The sequence below is a fragment of the Sapajus apella genome, unplaced genomic scaffold, assembly GCF_009761245.1.
Source record: "Sapajus apella isolate SASKATOON/1434 unplaced genomic scaffold, GSC_monkey_1.0 scaffold44, whole genome shotgun sequence".
NCBI lineage: Eukaryota > Metazoa > Chordata > Mammalia > Primates > Cebidae > Sapajus > Sapajus apella.
Window position 1 is genome coordinate 2,210,116 of NW_022436984.1, and position 16,294 is coordinate 2,226,409.

Here is a 16,294-nt window from a genome sequence, read left to right on the forward strand (position 1 = left end):
CTTTCCAACATTTGTATCCCCTAAGACTTAAAATTCTTCATCCCTACTCCTTAAGCAACTCCGAGGCCGCTTCTTCCACAGGAGGCAGCCTGGATCACCACTTCCCCACACTGCCTCCCTCTCTCATTCCTGGTGTGTTTTAACCTGCAGCTCTGCCCCAGAGGCCTGCAATTGCTCTGAGGAGACATCCAGGCTGGCCAAGGTGGTGATGCAGTGGTCCTATCAGGTGAGCCCACCCTGGGTGCCCAGGCTGCTGGCTCACAGGGAAGGGGTGGTCACCAAGGAGAACAGGAATGATAGGGACAATTAGCTGAGTTTCCTAATGTTAGGACTTCTCCAGCTGAATTCAGGATTAAGTCGGGAGCAGAGAGCTACTCTCGGTTGGCGTCGTGGTGGTAATTTCGGTATTCCTGCCTGTAAAATGGGGACTGCAGCACTGGCAGGGGTGCGCGTGGGGGGACGGCAGTGCTGCTTTAGGCAAAAGACAGAGAGGAGCTTGAAAGATTCATTCTGGAATGCTTTTGGTCATCAGTGCCACTTGTAGTACCACATCTGGGGCAGGTAAGCTGGTTTTGCCCGGTGTGCCTGTCCCCAGCCTATAGCCCAAAAGCAAACTAAGGCTCCTGAAGACGCACATTCCAGTTCACAGAAGAGACCCTGAGAGAGGGTGAAGGGGCCGGGCATGCTGGCTCACACCTGTAATTCCAGCGTTTTGGGAGGCTGAGGCAAGCAGATCACTTGAGGTTAGGAGTTCAAGACCAGCTTGGCCAACAGTGAGCCGAGATCGCACTACCACACTCCAGCCTGGACAAGACAGTGAGACTCATCTCCAAAAATAAAAAATAAAAAAAGAGGGTGAGGGGCTCAGTGAAAGCCATCACCCCTCTCCTCAAACAGCTCAAAGCACAATTCCTTCCTGTTAGCATGTGTTAACACGATGAGTTTTGCTTAAGAAGAAAATTACATTTGAAGCTGCGTGGCATTTCTCTCGCTCTGGAAATGGCAACACTTTTTGAGTGGTTAATGGCACCTGCCTCGACCGAAGTTAGCTCTTGAAGAGGGCAGGGGCCCTGCCACGTGCTGGACTGTCTTGTTGTTCCTAAGCTTCCAGAGAACATATTTTAGGTCTGTCTCAGGTATTACCTAATGCCGACATTTCAGAGACAAATGAACACTGAGCTTAGCTATCAAACAGCCCTGAAGGGTGAGACAAGAGGGAGTTTCAGAATAGACTTGAGAACAATGCGAAGGGGAGGTTCTGTCCCGGGGCTGCTGAGAACGACCTGGGCGGCTCCGCCTCGCTCATGCTCCTGGATGGGCGCCTCTCCGCTGTCTTCTCCAGGAAGCCTGGAACAGCCTCCTGGCCTCCAGCAGGTACAGTGAACAGGAGTCCTTCACGGTGGTTTTCCAGCCTTTCTTCTATGAGACCAGCCCATCTCCACCCTCGGTAAGTGGGGGCTGTGTGGCACATTGAGAGTGTGGTGGGGGCCAGGTGTGCTGCCTCACACCTGTAATCCCAGCACTTTGGGAGGGCGAGGCGAGTGGATCACTTGAGGTCAGGAGTTGGAGACCAGCCTGGCCAACATGGTGAAATCTTGTCTCTACTAAAAACACAAAAATTAGCTGGGCATGATGGTCGGTGCCTGTAATTCCAGCTACCCGGGAGGCTGAGGCACGAGAATCACTTGAACCTGGGAGGTGGAGGCTGTACTGAGCCAAGACTGTGCCGCTGCTCTCCAGCCTGGGCAATAGAACGAGACTCAGTCTCAAAAAAAACGAAGTGTGGTGGGGAGGAAGCCTGGGCCATACATCTGCTCCTGCCCCTTCTCTCACCCGTACCCCAACAAGCCTCAGCCCAGTTCAGCTCTCCTGAACCCAGGATGCATAGCCTTGGGGGAAATACCACCATAGTCTCTTATACTTTCCTATACAATTTCCCCACAGGGCTGAAGAGCCCCCGTGAGACGGGCTCTTAGCGGCAGGGCAGCCCAGGGGTGAATGGCCCAGCTTCGCCTCCTGGCTCTGAGATGGCCAGCTGTGTGACCTTGGACAAGGTGTCCACCTCTCTGTTCTATAAATTCAGGGCCGCTTATTAACACGTCCTCCCTCTTGGTGGCCATCAGAGCCACATGAGTTAATACTTGGGAGGATGTAGAGTGGCTTCTGGTGCTGCGGAAGTGCTTGTACCTCTTGGCCATCATGGTTATTCCGAAGAGAATCTCCAGGGATGCTAGCTCTTGCCCCTCCCCCTGCAAGCTCCTCTCCATCCATCTCTGGGAGGAGAATTTGAGTTGCCCTTGCCCCTCCCCCAAGTCACTGGGCAAGTGGCCACCGAGACCATGTAGCACTTGGTCCACACTTGCTGGCCGAAGTCTCTGCAGCCTCTACAGCCTCAGTCCCGTGTCTGGGGACAGTCCCCACCTCCAGGCTCCTGGCTCCTGCCCGTCAGAATCCTTGTGCCATCTCCAGGCCATAAACAGTGTTGAAAGTGATGGTTTAAGAGGATGAGGAGACATACTAGCTTCACGTGCCTTTCCTTTGTCCTCCTAGGCAGACCACACCCAAATCATGTCCCTGCCACCCCCTCTTCCCACTGTTGAGTTCAGCCACAGAGAACCCCATGACCACATGGAGCTGCCTGATATGCCACCTGCTCCTGCAGGCCCTGACCTTGGGCCCTTCACCCCAGACAGTGGTCCTATGGATGCCCTGTTGTTGATGAGAGGAGGGGCTGAGGGAAAGGACCTGGACAGATCAGGCCACCCCAACTCTATGCCAGAGACAGCCTCCAAGTGTGCAGCAGGTCCATTGCATTCCTGGGGAGACAAAGGGTCCTGCTCTCATCTGGTTCTCTTTCAGGGGGATCCCCCACTCCCGAATTCTACCACGCTGGCCTTGCATCTCTGGAATAGGATGGTGAGTAGGCCGGGCCCACAGAGGAGGGGCAGGGTCTCCACTGCCACTGAGTCCACCCTGCCCACTGTGCTGGAGAGGGGCTGCAGGGTGCCTGAGGGTCCCAGGACAATGGTAGTGGGCCCCCAGGGATGCTTCTCTCTCGTGGTGATGCCCGTCTCTGACTGCCTGGGAGTTTGCCTTACCGCGGGTGCTGGGCTGTGGCCAGGCCGGCAAACAGCGAGGGTCTCAGGGGAGCCTCAGCCCTGGTTTTGCAAAGGCAGGGCCGTTATTCAGAGTCTGTATGGAAGACCTTACAGACTTGAGTTGAGTTCCTGTCCCACTTGGCCTCACACTTAGGCAGTGTGTACGGTTGTCAGGGCCCAGGGTGGTGCCTGGGACAAGCATGGACTTCAGCGTGATGAAGGCATGGTGGGAATTCTCATTCCACCACTCAAGCTCTGTACACTCAGGTCTCCATTCTCTTTCTGCAAAACGCAGGCCAGCCCCTGGCCCAACCTGTCCAGTGCACAGCTCATCCCCGGCCAGCAGTGAGCACTCCACATGGACTGGCCTTTTTACTGTGACTGTCACAGGATTTCCCCAGATTCCAGAGGTCCCCCCAGGAGATCTGGGATTAGTCGGGGTGGAATGTGACGTCAAGGCTTTGAACCTTTCCAGGGCATCAGACAGAGACCTGATTTTGCCATTTATTTTCTTCCCATCCAAGCTGCCTTATTTTTAGGGTTCTAGTGACAGAAATTTGTTTTTCTTCTTTTGTGGATCCATCTACACAACTGACGTAGGGTGCTAAGTGCCAGGGCCAGCCGCATTTCAGCACACACGAGCCAGCATGAGACAGAGTGGAGGGAGGGAAGGGGTATCCAGCAGTTCCTGATACTGGAAACATACTGTCCTTTGAAGAAGGCCTTTGATTTCTCTGAACAGAGACGTTTGTCAGTGTGCCTGGCCCTTGCAGGGAATAGGTCTCCAGAAACCCACTTTGCTGCTAATATCCCATGATGGACAGGGAAGAGGAACCTGATCCTTCCAGCAGGGACCATTCTCCCAAGCCCTCCTCAGATTCCTCTGGAATCTGGGGAAATCCTGTTATAGTTTCAGTAAAAAGGTCAGCTCAGCCGAATCTCTCCCCTCCTGCCGCCTTTCTCCCAACCAACAAAAGGACACCTGCAACGTGGCCCACCCTTGGAGGCACCATATCCTTCACGGTTCCAAGGAGGATACAAGAGACCCACCAAACGTGGCCTCTGTCTTCACCAAGCTTCAGGTGTAGCTGGGAAGGGCCAGGCAGCCCGGAGGAACAAGAGTCAACAGGGACTCAGCCATGACGTGCTGGGCTGCGCACCAGGAAGCAGTGTGAAGGATGAGGCCAGGGGCGGCCGAGAGGAGGGGATTTGAATGGCCTTTGCGGAATGTGTTGGCAGAGGTCAGGGAGGGTGTTCCCAGGCAAAGCAACCTTTGTGAGCAAAGGGCATGGAGAGAAGAGTGCGTCAGATGCAGCAGCAAGGGCAGGAAGAGGCCTGTCTGATAAGAGAAGAGATACAGAGATAATAAGGCTCTGAGCATGAAAGAAGCCCTTGAGCACCAGGCAGAGAAGCTGGAGAGGGCAGGTCCAGGGACAGGGCTGGATTCCTTTCTCTTTCCCCTTTCATCATGCTATTTGTCCTTCATGTTGGTGGCAACAGCAATAATAACCGCCTTTACGGAGCCAGGTGATGTCCCATGCATATGGGTGAGGTCCGCTGCATGCACGGTCTCTTAAAACCACTCAAGGGTCAGAACAGGCAGGTACACGGGAATGGAAGGTCTCACCCTCAAGGCCAAAGACCTTCAACACAGAGAGTGTCACAAGGGCTCAGAAGAGGAGGAGGATGTGGCTTTCCTAGGTAAGCAGTGACCTCACTGTCTCCAGACCCATGCAACAAGTCCAGTTTCCCAGTGCAAGTCCCGAGGTTCCTGCAGCCTCAGCCAGCAGGGTTGTGGGGACAGAGGAGAGACAGGATAGGAGGGGTTCCCCCAAGCACCCCCAGTCTCTAGTTTCCTCACAAGCAAAATACCAGACCATCCACAGTTCCCGGATCCAGCACAGCCGCTGAAACCCATCAGAAGCTCCCGCAGACCTGAAGTCAGCCATGAGAGGGGGGTAACAGCTTAGGGCAAAGGGCACTGGGCGGAGCCAGAAAACCTGGGCTCTGGTTTCAGTCCCACTTTCGGTGGTTTCTTGAGGCAAGTCAAATGGTCTTTCTGGGCACCCATTTTCTCTACCTGCCAAAATGGTCTAAGCGTCCTTAGCCAGCACCCGAGGGCTTGTGAAAATACAGGGGGACATTGGGCTCTTCCTACCCTTGGTTTTGCTAATTGCATCCTCCGGGTGTGGGGAGGACAGGGGTCTCTGCCGCCACATCTGTGATTCTTTGCTGGGCTGGACTGGGACACCGAGGTAGAAGGCAGGTGTGGCTGTTCTGCGTCCATCCTCACAGACACACAGGTAAGGGCTGCCCTCTGTGTGGGGAGCAGAGAGGGACCAGCAGAATCACCATGACCACAGGGAATCCAGGTCCACCACTCTGTCCTCAGCCACCCCAAGGACACACCTGTTGGGGAAGGAGGCGAGCTCTCAGCTCTGCAGCCCGCAAAGCCACATGCTCAGGCCACGTCAGCATCCTCCCTCCCTCATCCTGCAAGCCCTAGCACAGGTGAGCTTTGAGGCCCAGCAAAGGAAAAGCTCCACACGCCAGCATGGGAGGTGACAGCACCCCCCATAAACATACCTGGAACCATCCGGGCTTGGGCGCTGGCCTGGGATTACAGGCATGAGCCACCACGCCCACCCTTCCCCAATCTTTCAAAAATTTAATCCATAATGGAATCTGGAAAGAAACCTTAAAAGAGCTATATCTAAATGATTCTGATAAAGTGGATCTAGCCCTCATCCAGGCCAGCTGAACACTTTGTCTCGAATGTTCCAGGTAGGACCTTGTTTCTAGGTGTAGCTGGGACTACAGGCGTGTGCCATCATGCCCAGCTAATTTTTTGTATTTTGGTAGAGACGGGGTTTTGCCATGTTGCCCAGGCTGGTCTCAAACTCCTGGGCTTAAGCGTTCTTCCCACCTCGGACTCCACCATCAGAATAAAACAGAAAGAAGCATGGGGTCCAGTTCCTCCCCTCGGCCTTGAACTAGAGAGTTACCACTCCTTTTCCAAATGTTCAGCTAATTACACCTCCTTATCTGATGCTCCTTCAGTTTGGGGAAGAGCCAATTCCACGAAGGATAAAGTTCTTTACTTGTTTCTTGCTTACTGGGGCACAGATGCTGGGGTAAGACATCGCTGAGGAATCTGAAATCCTCATGGAGGCTGGTGGAAGCTGTGACTGAGCCAGACAGCTGCCCCTTCCAATAACTTCCCACTTCCCTTGGCAGAGTGATTGCAAGGGGAGGTGAGGGCCAGAGCTACCACCAGAGCCCAGCAGCTGTGGGCAGCCAGATGATAGTAAAACCTGTTCTCAAACAGTAGGAAATAGCACGTGCAGAAGGAAATCTACAATCCCTCCAAGCCACTGCGTTTTTCTTTTGAAGTGTTTATATATGTATAACGAACATGTTAAAACAACAAAAAGAACTTTTTAACTTTTAAAAAAACCCTCCTGGCCGGTGCAGTGGCTCACACCTGTAATCCCCTTTGGGAGGCTGGGGCGGACAGATCACGAGGCCAGGAGTAGAGACCATCCTGGCCAACATGGTGAAACCCCATCTCTACTAAAAATACAAAACTTAGCTGGGCGAGGTGGTGGGCGCCTGTAATCCCAGTTACTCAGGAGGCTGAGGCAGGAGAATCGCTTGAACCCAGGAGGTGGAGGTTGCAGTGAGCCGAGATTGCACCACTGCACTCCAGCCTGGGCAACAGAGCGAGACTCCGTCTCAAAGAAAAAAAAAATCCCTTTCTCCTCTAATCACGTGCCTATCTCTAATACGTTTACTAAGCTGATAATCTGCTGGTTTCTCCTGCTGCTATACCATAAAGGTTTTATCTGTGTTATTAGATGTCATTTGATGGCCTTCATGGTTGTCATTTAAGTAGCTGCCTATTTCAGAGCAGATACCACACCACCCACTCCTGCCTCACTAGATGCTCTAGCCGTTTGTGAGTGGAGGCTGTGCTGTGTTCCATGTCACTGTATCTGTGAGCATGTGAAAGACATGAGACTTGACCCAGGCCCCATAACTTGCTTCACTCAAAGCTGTGAAGGCAGTTTTCGGGGAACAGAGGGTTTCCATTCTCTGTGGTGCGTGGACTTATATACATTTGGGTTGTGGGCACAGGCTGTAGGGAGGACTTGGGAAAGAACACATGCTTTATGCAAAGGGATGCGCTTGCCCTTCCATCCCACATCAGCTCTCCTAAGGGAACTTTAATCAGTGAGCCAGACAGAAGCTGGGCAGCAAGGAGGGACAAGAAGCCAAGCCGGGTAACTGGCCCCCACGTGATCAGAAAGCTGCATGATGTTTGGTTGGATCCAGGACAACGATGTCAGAGTCCCGGCTCTGCCCTGGCTGACTGGGCGCCACCTCAACCTCTGTTGTGCAGTTTTTCCTTCTAGGAGAGGTAGACTAGGAAGTCCCTTCAATATCAAAAAAAAAAAAAAAAAAAAAAAAAACGATGCGTCCTCTCATGCTGTGGTTCTCCAACTTGGGTGTGCGTCAGAATCGCCTGGAGAGCTGGTTACAAGACACACTGCTGCGCCCCAGCTCCAGAGTTTCAGACTCAGTAGGTTGGGGATGGGGTCTGGACATGTGCGTCTCTAATTCGTTCCCTGGTGCTGCTGCTGGTCTCATGAGTCTTTCTCAATGGTGCCTTGGCAGGCTGCTCCCTGCACAAAGCTTCCCTGTTCTAAAGCCCCCGTTGCTTTCTAGATGGAGCCAGCAGGAGAGAAAGATGAGCCACTGAATACAAAACACAAGAGGCCAATGAAGTGTCCCTCTCAGGTAGGAGGGACTGGGCAGGGGAGGGAACTCTTACTGAATCGAGGGCATAGGTGGGGTGGCCAAGTAAGCTTTGCTTCGAAGTGGGCCTTACCTGGGATATGAGCCCCAAGACAGTCCTGGCTCGGTTCTTCTGGGCCTGCACACAGTTTTGCATATATAGCGGCCCTAATGCCTACATCTGGGGCAGGAGAGCTTTGTTATTGTTGAGATGGAGTCTCGCTCTGTCACCCAGGCTGGAGTGCAGTGGTGCAATCTCAGCTCACTGCAACTTCCGCCTCCCGGTTTCAAGCAATTCTCCTGCCTCAGCCTCCTGAATAGCTGGGATTACAGGCACGTGTCACCACGGCTGGCTAATTTTTTTTTGTATTTTTAATAGAGACGGGGTTTTACCGTGTTGGCCAGGCTGGTCTCGAATGCCTGACCTCGTGATCTGCCCACGTCGGCCTCCTAAAGTGCTGGGATTACACTCGTGAGCCACCGTGCCAGGCCGCCATGAGAGCGGTTTTTGCAAAACCGCAGCCCCCTCCATGCCTATGGAAGGCACAGAAACAAGCCACAGCTCACCTGGCCCCATATGCTGCCCCACGCATCTCCTGGGGGTCCTGGCCCTCTGTCCCAGATGCCATTTCCAGACCTGCCTCTACCTCAGAGTGGGAAAGAAGGGAGAGATGATGACTATCTAAGAGCCTGGAGAGTGGGTCATTTTGACTACATCTTAAATATGTGTCTAATATGTAGTAGGCTTGTAATTAATGTTTCCAAATAAGTGGATGAGAAAATAACTGGACATAAATGAATGAGACTCTATCATTGTTCCCAATAGTCAAGTATTTGGCTTTCTTGATGAATTAGTAAGTTTTTTGTTACTATCAATAAGAAGTATACAATTCACCGTGTTTTCCTTTTTGCTTTGGCTGCCAAGAAGCTTAAAATTAGATTTCCTGCTCATCGAAATATATGTACTTAGCCTGGTAGCATGAACCCCCAGGGTAAAGAGCAGGAGAGACTGGCTATCACAAACGGGAAATGCGAAAGCATTAGGAAGGGTGATGTGAATGTTCTGAGTTGGCCTAAAGCATTGCTGGATGTTCAAGCCTGATAATTAAGGGATACAGACTTCTGGGTCACGATTCTAACATGTCACCTTTCCCTGCAGGAGAGCCCCTATTTGTTCACCTACAAGAACAGCAACTACCTGACCAGACTGCAGAAACCCGAAGGGAAGCCTGAGGTAGGGAAAGAGTTTCTGTAATTGACAAACATGCAGATAAACCAGGGGCTGCTCTCCTCGCCAAGTCTTTGAAACCTTCTACGTGGTTTCTTCTTCTTCTTCTTCTTTCTTCTTTCTTCTTTCTTTCTTTCTTCTTCTTCTTCTTCTTCTTCTTCTTTCTTTGAGACAGAGTCTTACTCTGTTGCCTCATCTGGAGAACAGTGGTGTGATCTCAGCTAACTGCAACCTCCACCTCCTGGGTTCAAGCAGTTCTCCTGCCTCAGCCTCCTGAGTAGCTGGGACTACAGGCACACACCACCATGCCTGGCTATTTTTGTATTTTTATAGTAGAGATGATGTTTCACCATGTTGGCCAGGATGGTCTTGAAATCCTGACCTCAAGTGATCTACCTGCCTCAGCCTCCCAAGGTGCTGGGATTATAGGCATGAGCCACCGAACTCAGCCTGGATTATTTTAAAGCAGATCAACTGACCAGGTTTGCAACCTCAATACAAAACTTTCTTTCTTACTTACTTACTTATTTATTTAGAGGGGAACAGAGTCTTACTATGTCACCCAGGCTGGAGTACAATGGCGTGATCTCAGCTCACTGCAACCTCTGCCTCCTGGGTTCAAGTGATTCTCCTGCCTCAGCCTCATGAGTAGCTGAGATTATAGGCAGGCATCACCATGCCCAACTAATTTTTTGTATTTATAGTAGAGATGGGGTTTCACCATGTTGGCCAGGCTGATCTCAAACTCCTGACCTTGTGATCCACCCACCTCGGCCTCCCAAAGTGCTGGGATTACAGGCTTGAGCCACTGCGCCCGGCCATTCCATGTGGTTCTTAAAGTCCTAGAACATCAGCTGCTTCTGGGCATGTGGAGGGCTGCCACAGACGGTTGAGGCTCAGTCAGGACCGGCTGGGGGAGGGCGAAGGATCCAGTGTGTGACTGACCCCTCGGTGCCTGGAAGCAGGTCTCCCCCACGGTTCATCTTCAGAGCTGCCTCCGCAACCAGCATGGGGGGCTTTACAGTGAGCTGCCCAGCACCTCCTGTTCCCAGTCTGTTGTGATGTAAGACAAATTCTTCTGAACCCGCCCCCTCAAATCTCTGACAAGTTCTTCTAAACTCACCTGAGAACTTTATCTGAAGAGCAAGTTAAGAAAGGGCAGAGAAACGTGGTGAGATCTGGATCCAGAGAGTGTGGAGCTCGAGAGCCTTTGAGTTGGTCCACACTTGTCGGGGCGCCTGACAGGCACTCAGGCCTTGCTCACTGCTTTTCTCAGGAGTCTCCCCCGAGACTTCCCCTGGAGATTAGGCAGGGCACCCCACGCTCCTCTGGGGAAGCAAGGAACAGTCAAGGTTGATGTTCTTCTTTCTGAGAGAACAGAGGACTGAGGTGTGCTCAGACCAATTTGATCCTAGTGACATCCCTGCCTCCCTATTTTATGGAAAAGGGTGAGATTTACTCCAAGTAGTGGAGGCAGAGTTGATGGCCTGGGCCTCCACCCTGAGAGACACAGTGTGAAAGACTGCATTTATCAGCTTGATTCATGCTAACCTGTATGGCAATGAGGGCACACCTGACACGCAGCATGGCACAATGAGGTAAAGTAACCAGCTCTGGGTTCAAATCCAGACTCTTCCACTTATGGGCTCTGTGTCAATGTGGAAGATACTTAACCTCTCTGTGCCTTAGTTTTTTAATCTGGGAAATAATGACATTAATAGTCCTATCTTGTGGAGTTATTAATAAATTGTCATAAGTCAGTAAGTATGAAGGACTTATAATAGAATCTAGCATATCATGAGCTCTATATAAGTATTGCTATTATTATCGTCTGATAAAAACAGTGATACATTTCTTCAGGACACATTTACTGACTGTCTGCTGTGTACCACTAGAGAATAAGCTCAGTGAGGCAGGAACTCAGGGTAGGCACCAATAACTATTTGCTGAATGAAAAAAATGGATGGATAGGTGGATGGATGGATACCAGGTATGAGAGATTAAATGTAAATTAAAAATATGACTTGTCCCAAGGAACTCAGTCTGGTACAACAGACAAGTCAACAGACAATTACAGCGCAATGTAACACGTGCTGCGATGCTTGTTTTCGTGGGGTATTCTCGGAACACAGAGGAAGAGAAACTAGCTCAGACAGGAGAAAGTTGAAGAAGGCTTTCCAAAGGAAGCTCATGACCTCAGTCTTGAAGGGTGACTAAGCCTGAGGCAGATGAAGGGAAGGAAGGGTGAGCAAATGGAAGGGAGGAAAGGGAAAGGGGAGAGGTAGCTGCTTGGGCAAAGGCCTGGACGCAGGGAAACATGGAGACTTGGGGCAAGGGCTGGTAGTTTAGAATGTTGAGAGGCCTCTTAGGCCATGCTAGGGAGATTGGACTTTTTTCCAAAGTTAATACAGAGTAGTAATTTATTTGTTCAACTAACAAATATTTGTTGAGCATCTACTATGCCAGGCACTGTTCTAGGCTCTGGGGACACAATAATAAACGACACAGATAATCCCTTCATCACTGAGGCCTTGGGCAGAGGAGTGACACATCAGATCATGCTGAGAATGACCACTCTGGACAGATTCAGAAGGGTGGGGAGCAAGTCTGGGGGAGAGATGGCCATGATGCTGGTGAATCATTGCAGTATCCTGGAAGGAAATAACAGAGGCCTGAACTTTGGTGGAGGCAGAGGCTCTGGAGAGGAGGGAGCAGATTTGGGAGCACTTGGAAAAGATGTGGACAATTGGCTGAGAGTGTTGAAGGAGAGGGAGAAATCTTAAAAGACATCAACGTTTTACTTTATCTTAAATGATAGTTTCCAAAATAGAGGCCTCACTTCTCACCCATTTCCAATTTAGCAAAATCCGTTTTCCTTATTTCCCTGTGTCTCATTTCAGGTAAGAGAAGGAACGGAAATCAGATGTCCTGACAGGGAACCCTCCGATACAGTTCCCACCTCAGGTACACAGCTTGCATCCAGTGACTTTCAAATTCATTTGAGGCCTGAAATCAGCCCAGTAAGGGGTTTCCACTTAATCTGAAATACTCTCAAGTGGTTTCTCAGGGACAACGGAAACACCTCTGTATGTATATTTGTAAGGTCACGCCTGTGTTTGATTACTCTTTAACTAAAATATGATAACATCATTATCAGAAAGCATTTATTGAGCAGTAACGCTGTACCAGGCCATGTTCTACAGAGAACCCAGTGTTAGTTGTGTGAATTGTCATTGTCCCTGCCTTGAAGCCTTGATGGGTGAATTTGTTTTCCAAAAGAGCAAAACTACCTTTAAGGGGAAAGCAGAAATAGCCAGTCCACAGTCCCTGAGTCACGTGCAGAATCACTCACAAGCAGAATGCACTTGAACACCACGCAGAGCAGAAAAGCATCTTATGAACATGCCATCTTCACTGCCTCTCAGTTTTTCTAAAATGTCTGTTGCTGGGCCATAAAAATGAGACCCATGGGACATTCCAGGCAGTCATCAGCAACCTTCCCAAAGACCATCTGCCTGAGGGCTGTACCTTTTCCTCCAGGCAAGGCAGCTTGGGGGTGGTAGCTATCGGCATGCAACCTTGGGAATTTATGGCCATTTGGAGACCTGAGTGACTCAAAACATCAGTCCAGGTGCATCTGTAGCAGTGCTGTAGATTCCCATGTTGGTCCTAAAGGGGGACTCATATGTCCATTTATTTGTTCATTTGTTTACTTATTTGTGTATTAGAGGATTGTCGAATGCCTCCCTGCATTCTAATTGATCTATTGCCTCTCATGCAGTTTACATTCTAATTGATCTATTGCCTCTCATGGCCTCAGGACTATCAAAAAAGACAGAAAATTAAGTTTGGGGTTGTCATAGTGCCTAGCAAGAATCTTTGGGGGATGCAAATCTTTGTAGTCAGATTGTCTCCTTGTGCTGAGCATCAGGAGAGCAAATAAATGCTTGGCTGCCCTTCACACATGCCGTAGCTCTCCACACTTCAAGTAAGCCACGTGACTAGCAGGGAAGTTAAAAATATCCTGACCAAAACCTTGGCATGTATGGACTCTTGTCCTAAGTTGCAGAAGAATGGAATAGGGATATAGATCTTACATACACACATTGAGTCTTTATTTCCCCCCATACATGGTGACAAGTCATTCCTATTAGTTTACTAGCAGGACGTTATCAGCAGAAATAAATTATGAGCTTTCTATGTGGACCCCCCCATAGTAAACACCATTACTCAAAAATAGGTAGAGTAGGTATAGATACAGATAAATAGATGTGTGTTTATACAGATAGAGATAGATAGATGTGTGTGTGTGTGGCTTTTCTTTTTGCTTTTTTGAGACAGAGTTTGCTCTCGTTGCCTAGACTGGAGTGCAATGGCATGATCTCAGCTCACTGCAACCCCTGCCTCCCGGGTTCAAGTGATTCTCCTGCCTCAGCCTCCTGAGTAGTTGGAATTACAGGCATGTGCCACCATGCCTGGCTAATTTTGTATTTTTAGTAGAAACAGGGTTTCTGTACATTGGTCAGGCTGGCCTTGAACTCCCAACCTCAGGTGATCCACCTGCCTCAGCCTCCCAAAGGTCTGGGATTACAGGTGTGAGCCACTGTGCCCAGCTGACAGATGTGTGTTTTTACAGATGCAGATAGGTAGATATATGTATATATAGGTGTATGTCTACAGACATACAGAGAGAGAGAGAACATTTTTTTGAGACAGTGTCTCACTCTGTTGCCCAGGCTGGAGAACAGTGACATGATCATGGCTCACTGCAGCCTCAACTTCCTGGGCTTAAGTGATCCTCTTGTCTCAGCCTCCCAAGTAGGTGGGACTATAGGTATGTGCCACTACACCTGACTTTTTTTTTTTTTTTTTTTAAGAGATAGGGTCTTATTGTTGCCCAGGCTGGTCCTAAACTCCCAAGCTCAGGAGATCCTCCTGCACTGGGATTACAGGCATAAACCAACTCATCTGATCTAGAGAGAACATCTGAATGTTTTACTAGCCACACACATTTACAGCAAAGTAATATCCATTCCCTTTCTAATCTTATCATTCTGAAAGAATGCTCTCTAAAGCATTTTGTAATCTGTCTAGATGATGCTTCTGTTATGGCAGTGGTAACCAACCAACCCATTAGAGCATATCTCAACATCCAAAAGCTAGGTAAAATGTAAACCTCTTCCTTATTCCCTGACCCTGAAGATTATTGTGTTTATCAGCACTTGAAGATTGAAGATCAAGAAATCTCAAGGCCTTAAGATCTGAGATACACTGGTGATAGGAGCCACTTATACAATAACAACACGGGTAGACTTAGGCTCCCCGATCTGACGATGGTGGGCCTGACCCAAACACTCTCTTTCCACCTGGGGTCAGCACTCAGAGATGCACTTCTGAGTCTCACCTGGAAAGTGTCATTCAGAAAAATGGCCACAGTTAACTGGCCAATAATAAAAAATACGTTTCATTCTCATGCCAGTGATCTTTTTTTTTCTTTTGAGACAAGAGTTTTGCTCTGTCACCCAGGCTGGAGTGCAGTGGTGTGATCTTGGCTCACTGAAACCTCCACTCCACGCCCCCAACCCCTAGTTCAAGTGATTCTCCTGCCTCAGCCTCCCAAGTAGCTGGGATTCTGGGTGCCTGCCACCATGCCTGGCTAATTTTTGTGTTTTTAGTAGAGACAGGATTTTGCCATGTTGGCCAGGCTGGTCTTGAACTCCTGATCTCAGGTAACCCACCTGCCTTGACCTCCCAAAGTGCTGGGATTACAGGCGTGAGCCACCATGCCTGGCCATGTGTCAGTGATCTTGATTGAACATTCTAACCATCCCTGTGACTGATGGGGTAGGCAAAAAGACTTAGCACAGGCCCGTATTATTATTTTCCTTTGATATTAATAATATATTTCTGGTGAGGTCATCCACTCTTCTGGAGATCATGTTTCTAATCAAAATAATCTGATATATGTCTCATAAGAGCAGTTCGCCTTATCTTTATACCTCAGTGACTCAAGCACATGGTAGAAGCCCAATAAATGTTTGCTGAACTAATCAAATGTGTATTTCTAAATCATCAGATCAACAATCCCTAGGATTGTAAAAGATATTGAAAAATCAACTAGACCAAAATGCCTTTCATGAAAACAATTTTTCTCTAAGAATATCTTTTACAATAACTGTTTGGCCTTCAAAGTTACTTTTTTTTTTTTTTTTTTCCCCTTGTTCGAAATCTCACACTGTTGCCCAGGCTGGAGTGCAGTGGTGCAATCTCAGCTCACTGCAGCCTTGACCTCTGTGGCTCAAAAGATCCTCCCACTTTAGCCTCCTGAGTAGCTGGGATTATAGGCCCATGCCACCATGCCCAGCTAATTTTATTAATTTTCTGTAGAGACAGTGTCTCACTATGTTGCCCAGGCTGGTCTTGAACTCCTGGGCTCAAATGATCCCCCCACCTCAGCCTCCTAAAATGCTGAGATTATAGGCATAAGCTACCATACTGGTCCAAAGTTATTTTCCAAAACCTTTATAGTCTCATTTTTGAGTGCTTCTCCAAACTGATACATGGATCTAAACATCATTGAAAGTGATGTTTCAAAACGGAATGCTACCTGTCATCAACAGGCCATGGCCCTGGCGACTCGCGTGCCTCATTTTGAGTGCACTTCAGAGTTCCTGAGTGATGTGCTTTATCCACTGACCTATGAGGCCTTGGGATGAGATGCATAGAGTTAATGTAGGTGATATTTTATAACCAACTGGTATTGGGTAGCCAATAAAAACTAAAAACTTGGAATGTTTTCCTCCTAGTCAGTGCATACATGCAATTTGCCATGTGCTCCTTCCTATGGACTTTACAACTTTGTAAACACATCAAGTTCTGTTGCTAGATGGCCCACTCCCTAACATAGTTAGCATAATCAAGAAAAATATGTTGGACCTATTAGTTGGCTTAGGATTTTCCCACTGAGAAAAGGAGTCACTTTTTGCAAATAAAAGAGTGACAGTGAGGAATCAGGGGACATGGCTTGTTGACTTTCTGATGAAGGTGGCTATCTTAATTGAGAATTCCACACAGTGGGAAAAATTCAGCTTTTGCAAGTAGGTATCCACAAAGCTAATTACATGCTACTGTCACCAATAGTATAAATCAGATCAGTTCATTCATTTATTTT

At 49.0% G+C, this 16,294-nt stretch overlaps 1 protein-coding gene and 1 long non-coding RNA gene across 2 annotated transcripts in view; one reads left to right on the top strand and one right to left on the bottom strand.

The window, feature by feature from the left end:
• The window catches only part of PLB1 (phospholipase B1), a 119,918-nt gene that overhangs the window by 14,375 nt on the left and 89,249 nt on the right, over positions 1 to 16,294 (top strand). Inside the window, exons 7-12 of the mRNA XM_032301369.1 lie at positions 151 to 226; positions 1,343 to 1,447; positions 2,860 to 2,916; positions 7,827 to 7,898; positions 9,055 to 9,129; positions 12,024 to 12,087. Coding sequence (XP_032157260.1) covers positions 151 to 226; positions 1,343 to 1,447; positions 2,860 to 2,916; positions 7,827 to 7,898; positions 9,055 to 9,129; positions 12,024 to 12,087 — 449 coding nt within the window. The remainder of the gene's footprint in view (positions 1 to 150; positions 227 to 1,342; positions 1,448 to 2,859; positions 2,917 to 7,826; positions 7,899 to 9,054; positions 9,130 to 12,023; positions 12,088 to 16,294) is intronic.
• Positions 5,953 to 15,329, bottom strand: LOC116566813. Its single transcript, XR_004276020.1, has 2 exons — positions 14,872 to 15,329; positions 5,953 to 6,030 (listed from the first exon to the last, which is right to left on the bottom strand). It is a non-coding gene; the product is annotated as an uncharacterized LOC116566813 (long non-coding RNA).